This window comes from Palaemon carinicauda, chromosome 7 (genome assembly GCF_036898095.1).
Source record: "Palaemon carinicauda isolate YSFRI2023 chromosome 7, ASM3689809v2, whole genome shotgun sequence".
NCBI lineage: Eukaryota > Metazoa > Arthropoda > Malacostraca > Decapoda > Palaemonidae > Palaemon > Palaemon carinicauda.
This window is the reverse complement of record NC_090731.1, coordinates 132217590-132224742: the sequence shown is the minus strand read 5'-3', so window position 1 is coordinate 132224742 and position 7153 is coordinate 132217590. Positions and strand designations below refer to the sequence as shown.

Here is a 7153-nt window from a genome sequence, read left to right as displayed (position 1 = left end):
GTGGCGTAATGTGTAAGCCTATGAGATCGATACGTGTTGATGAGTCTGGTGTTAGTATAAAAAACAACTGAACCCCTGAAACTTTTACATACTTCAAGGCTGTAATATCATTTTAAAGTAACCCATTGAAAATTATTATGGCTTACGTCCCTTTCCTTTCTATTTCAGGCGACCTTATGGTTGAGGAGGAAGTTCTTGATTGGCTGCAGAAGAACCGCTTCAAGCACCCAGAACTGAACCTCTTCATGTACGCGACGGGGGCAATCACTCTTGCTTTCGTCATGTACACCCTGTTCCTGATTTTCTGCTTTAACAAACACCAAAAGGTGGCGTGATTCGATCGCAGTGGCTTGGTATGCTTCAGCTGAACAACCTTTACCATCCTCCATTATTAATCTTTCTCAACCAATATTTCTTTCTTTACTCTAAATGCCAAGATATTATGTTGACTGTGAGGAAATAATATAAAAAGAAATCTAAAATTTGAAATGTTCAAGCGATGAAAAACTGACTTAAAAGGCCAATAAAATGACCAATGTTTAGCGAGTTTCTTAATAGAATTCATGCTTGGCTATTGATGACGTCTCTTAATACAATTCAAGTTATTTCCTCTGTTTACAAAAACGAATCGAATCATTTCTGAAAAAGTTGTGAAACAAACGAAAAATCGATAATAGACGAAACACTTTGATCAAATTCGAAATTTTATCTCTTAAAACTATTTGAAAAATAAAAAATAACTAAAAAAATCAATCAAAAGAAATCACACCTTTTTATTCTTGTCTGGTACGAAATTTTATGTCAGCATCCAACCAAAACGAAAATCATTCTGATCCAATATTTTTGTGATAGATGGGTTGAGATGGGTGCGGCAGTGGGTGTACTGACAAAAGTTTATAAATGAAGAAGTACCCCCTCTGTTACACCCATCTACACCCTCCAAAGGGTATGGGCGAATGCATTTTATATCTAGTGCACTATAGTATAAAAAAAACAGTTGCTATATAAAAGCGAATAATTTGTTCCTTTAACAAAAATAGGCTTTTAGCACAAGGCGTACAAGGGAAGAAGAAAAAGAGATTCCGAGGATGGAGTAGTTAATTCAAAGTACAAGAGCCACAACAGCCTAAACAGTTAAAGCTGAATGTTTTCTCAAGTTTATTCGAACATCTTTGGGGCTTTTAGAAATTTTTCGCTATGGGGCATAACTATGGATGAATAATTATCCCCTCAAGATGAAAACAGATCACTACCTAAAATAAAATCGAAACTCGGGTAGTCTATGCTTTAACCTATTAGCAGGTCAGAGGATAGAAGCCAAATTGAATAACAGTAAATATGCGAGTTTAGCGAATTCGATAAGTTTTGCTCCAAAGCTGAAATATCTTCAAAAATAATTTCAATTTTTGAAATACTACGAAGGGACACTATATGAAGAATAGAAGTGAGAGAACAAACTGTGTTTTGTTTATAACAAGGGAAAGGAACCCCAGAAAAAATATAGTTGAACTATAAGAGAATATTCTTAGAAAAGAAAATTTCATACAAATGTTTTTTTCAGTGATGAATGTTTCTTTTTATTTTGTTTTCTGAAAACTCGGGCATTCAAGTGATGCCAACAGATGGAGAATCATTAGACGTTAGAAATCGTCTCCCAAGAAAAGAAGATGAAAATTACTTCTTGCTTAGCTGAAGACGCTTTGAAATTATCCATGTTACTGTTTGTTGCTGATTGTTGTTACCGTTGATGTTTAAAGCTCACTCGGTCCCCTTCCCTGTGAATGCTGTGCAACACGTGTTAACTGACTTATTGTATGTGCTCGGTCTCCAAGGTTCCGTGCAATGTTCTATTTTTTTGTATATATTGTTCAGCGGTGGCCTTTTATGGGTGTTGTTTTGTAGATCATCTTAGTGGAGTTTCGACATACTTTCATTGACTGTTATTTTTACTCTAGACTGACCTTTGTTTTTCATAGCCATGTTCAGTTTCGTAGATGACGTTGTTTTTAGAATGATTACTCTTAGTTCTTATTTGCAGTTGCAGCGGCAGCCAGGCCGACTTTAGGCTGGGAAAGACATACTTGTGATTGTCCATCGATTTTCAACTAATACTCACGTTTTGGCTGAATGATTCAGCAAGTGAATCAATAATGATATGATAGTAAATTCTCAACTGCTTTTGCATGGGACGTTTCTTTATAAATGTCATTGATTTTATTTATTTTAGGATATAATGAAATTAAAATTTCTTGAAATAGATTCTTTAGACACGGATGAAAGTAACCACCCATTTGCCATCCATACACAGGAACCTTTCTGTAAAATCCCAACGATTTATTCCAAATTCATCAGTGACAAACTAACACTCGCTGCTCAGTCCTTTTTTTCTATGCTTTCAGAAAGTTATTTTCCATTTATCTGTTCTTGTCTTTTATACACTTACGATTATAGGCGACTCATAATGCTTTGTCTCTGGTAGACGAGCAATATGGCAAATGCTGCTATTCTACAAATTTGTAAACAATTAGTTTATTGATTCTCTTAACAAAACAAATACAGATGATCAGCAATTCTGAGAGCGCAGATTCCCGAAGCAAATTGCGAGAGCTGATTGATTAATATAGAGATGCAAGATCGAAAGCACGCTGCCTAATTCGGGACACGGTGGTTTACCAAAAAGAGACCATATCTTACATACCATGTTCCATGGTATAGCTAAAACGAAATAATATACTTACTGTGCATGATAAAAAGCATATAGAACATATTATTTTGCTCAGGTGTCTCTTATTGATAGGGAGAGTACGATTAATATGCACTGGAAGCTGTCATAGAACAGTGAATGACCATCTTGAAATATTACCTGTTGTAATATATATATTGATATCGATACAGTCGCTTTTCTTATTCAAAAAACTTAAATACATGGTTTTTTGTGTCTTGGCTGACATGATGTTGTTTTTCGCAACATCTTATTTCTTCAAGACTTTGGATATGGTCTGTAGATAAGCTTAGACGTTGCATTTCACACCGGTCTATAACAACATGCGACTCAAAAATTTAGTAGCTAGCCATTCTTGATATAGTTTTGCGTTCTTGCAGATTGAAAATGAGTTTTTCTTAGTCATAATGTAACAGAAAAAGCAACAGAAAAAATAAAAGAAAAAAAAAGTCAAGGCAGTCACACAAGTATTTGAAAATACACGAAATGCTAACGCTAGAGCAGTTAAGAAAACATAAGGAAATATTCGCTTTAATCTTAAAGGTTCTCAATATTATCAGCCTTCGAGACTAACCGTTCGTCCATCTATATGAGCAGTTCGTGATATGTCACTGAATTTATCAAAATAATAACTTATACTGCACGTTTTATGTTGAATTATAATAATAGGTGCATATGTATCGTCCATTGAATGTTTTCTTAAATTTTATCTTTATTGTTATTAACACCAAACCTTATAAGTCCTTCTATACAGATATATACTCTTCTTCGCAAGAATATAAAGGCGACCCCGGCTCTCTTCTCCGAAGGTTCAGGTGTAAAACACATCATTATAGATTTTTCCACCTGTTAATAAGAGTATGCTTTGTATATTATGACTTATATCTTCCCTCTAGCCTTTGACTTCAGCTGATATCATCATCCGATCAGCCAGCTCCTAAAGTCCTTAGGTGCAACGGGATTCGTATAACTGAGCTTCAGAGCTGGTTGGCAGTTGGATGCGTCTCTTATTCACTTGGCTAACGCAATGGAGATTAATACGATGTTTTATGTAAATTTTGATTTCAATGTAAAATAAAAGGGAATATTTGTTATAAGTCGTTTTTTTATCATTTCTTAAGAGAGTTAGATGTAGGTTCATTATTTTATCCAGTGTTGGCGTCAGAGATTGTTAAAATTCAAAATAAAAGAAATGATAATGACTAATTGAGGATATTATCGCTTTCAAAAATATATTGAAGACTTTCTTGTTCTTTAAGTGCTTCGATAATGTGGATTTGACAATAAACACGCAATGTGCTGTGTGATACACGAAATACCTAAGAGTGTATGGCCTACAATAAACTGATCTTGTAGATCATGTACTGTGTAGGGTTCCCTATGTGATAGGACCAGGAAAGCAGCCATTAAAGTAAGTAACTGTTTCTCTTAGCAATTAGGATATTGCAAGGAAATACGAATAAACACTCTTCAAGAATACCTGTCTTCTTAGTGTCAAACGAGTGAATTATCTCAAATTTGATAAAAGGTGCTCATGAGAAGACATTCGTATAATGAGAAAAATTAATTAAAAATGGTACTATCAGTTTTGGAAATGTATTCATCAATTTGAATATTATACTCAAAGGGCAATTGACTGATATTCATAGTCTTGATTGCCATACTTGGTATAACCTGGCCTAAGCATAGCCTCATTATCAAATTGGCAGTAATTGAAAAAAAAAACTTCCAAGAAGTTACAAATTATAACTTCACTGAAACACGATAATCATGTTTCCACTTGTGTTGGTTTAACTTACATTAACTTATATGGCAGACTGAAGTATCTTTCATTTTTTCCATTATAAACAGACGAAGCAGTAAATAAGATTCAAAACATGGTTGCTGACACCGAAACGAGAAACATTAAAGAACTAAAATGAAACTAATGATATGCAATGTATTTAGTTATGAAGACGATGTAGTTAATGTTTTGACTCATAGCATTTTTTTTTTTTTTTTTTTTTTTTTGATAGAATTCAGAATGTTGAGGAGATGAGTTTGTTATTCAAGAAAAGTGCGGTAGGTTGAAATGCCCACTTCAAGCTAAAGTATGATCCTGGAGTTCGGAGGGTTATTCATGATAATGGTGACAAAAGTATGTTGCGATGGGGCATGTAGAACATACATGATAGGTACCCCCTATTTCCATTGTCTAAGAATGGAAATAAAACAAATGTGTGGAAAATGTACAGAAAATCATGACACCAAGGAATGTAACTCCCAAGAGGTAAATTGTATATAAACTGCACTAGTTAGAAAAAAACCAATGATCATATTGTGATTTCAAAAATTGCAAAGCATTTGATTTTGAATTAACAATACTAGCAGAAAATATGGAGCATGGATACTAAGGGCGTTATAAATTGCGGCTATGTAAATATTCAATCTGTTGGTAATAACACCACTCAAATTAGAAAACAGATAATGAGAAATGTTTTGACGTATTAGCGATATCTGAAACATGAATAAATGACTTTCGACGAGGTTCAGATAGCTAAAATTATCACCGATACACATGCTTTCTTTTATATGACAAATTTTAGGGCTAAGTAGGGCTTCTGGTTCTCAAAGGCTATTTTACTTTACTTCAAGGTCTGCTTTTCTGGTCTTATACTGCAGGGGAACCATAATCTCTACAAGACCTTTCGTAATTAATTTTATCGTATACATTCCAAGGCATTTGGCATTTCACACCGCATTTTGCTTGTTTAATGTCAAATCCACGTTAACAAAGTAGTTAGAAAACAAGAAAATCTTAATGCTGGTATGTCAAAGTATTCCTCATTTATCAATTCTCGAATTTGAATGGATTTATCAACAACAGGTTCGTATATCTACATAACCGCATTTTATGACATCCTTAGTATCCATGGTCCGTATTTCTACTAGTCTTCAATTCCATATCACAGGCTTTGCAATTCCTTGAGTTCACTGTGTAATCATCTGATTTGCTGAACTTAGTGTAGTTTATACGTTTTATCTGTTGTGAATTACATTCCTTGGTATAGCGTTCAATTTCAAAATGATGTAGAATAACAAATTTTGAATATATGGATAGAAACCTTACACACAAAAATATATTCAAAAGAATCCATCGTAACAGTTTACAAACCTCCGAGAACAAATACAAATACCTATTTTTGAGGTGTTCAGTATGCTCATTTACGTGACTGATGTGGCAAAAACGAAATTAGTTATCTGTGGAGATTTAAATTTTTGGATGCATGGTGGCATCAAATCATTCTTCTTCAACATTAAGTGAGCTATTGGAATCATATCAATTGGTAAGTAACGTTGATTGTACAACAAATTTGACTGGATATACGTTGGACTCGATTTCAAGTGATGGGATGAATAATATATTGTCAGATATTAATATGAAAGAGAAGTGCACTATTTCTCCAGATCATAAGCTTATAAATTTTAGATTACCCCTACAGAAACCAGCAGCGCTAAAGAAAACAAGCTTTAGAAATAAATCAAATTTATCTCCTTGTGTATTTATTGATGAAGTTGCACACAAAATAAATGGTGTTATCAATATTCCTTGCGGTTACTGGCAGCCAATGTTTTTTGGGCTCTACATGTGTTGATTGCTTTATAACTGTATGTAATAAGATAAATAAAAATTAATTTGATAAAATGTGCCCATTTATGGAAAAGGCTATAACTGCCAAGGATAAATCTTCTTGTTTTGATGGGGAGACTAGAGAAAAAAAGGGGAAAAAAGACGTCAAGAAAGAAAGTAGAGTCGGTTAAAAACTGAAAATGCATGGCTAGAATACAAAAGCGAAAGTACCATTATATTACCTATTAAGGGGGAAAAATTTTATATTATAAAAAATCAATGAAGCAGCAACAGACATGAATAATTTATGTCGTCTCATAAATGGTGTTATGAGAAATGTAAATTAAAAAATGCTCTCGGATGGGTATAGCGACTAAAATAGCTAATAAATTTCTCGAATTCTTTAAAAACAAATATAAAGTATAATTAGGTCTTTTACAGATATTCAGTATCAGATTGGTGCTGTACCCCATACACAGATAAGATTATAGAGATTTAATGATATAACAAATGATAAAGTTATCATGATTATTCAGGGGACAAAGAGATCAAACTACGATTTATCCGATGCCAATATTCGAAGTAATTGGAGTAGAAAATTTTTCTAGTCCTGCCGACATAATTACAATAATAGTAAGTACGAGTATTGATGAGTGTAAACTTTCGAAATCAAAGAAAGAGGCTATAGTTACACCGGTTCTGAAAAGTGCTCTAGATTATCAGGACTTAAGTTCATACAGACCTATTTAAAATTTATCCTTTACTTAAAGTGGTAAAATATGAATTTCTTGAAGAACTAGTTAGTTACATAGAAATAATCG

At 33.5% G+C, this 7153-nt stretch overlaps 1 protein-coding gene across 1 annotated transcript in view; it reads left to right on the top strand.

Moving 5' to 3' along the window:
* Nucleotides 1-2740, top strand: part of LOC137644542 (titin homolog) — a 108007-nt gene extending 105267 nt beyond the window's left edge. Inside the window, exon 36 of the mRNA XM_068377507.1 lies at nucleotides 169-2740. Coding sequence (XP_068233608.1) covers nucleotides 169-335 — 167 coding nt within the window. The 3' untranslated portion in view covers nucleotides 336-2740. The remainder of the gene's footprint in view (nucleotides 1-168) is intronic.
* The last annotated feature ends 4413 nt before the right edge of the window (nucleotides 2741-7153 follow it).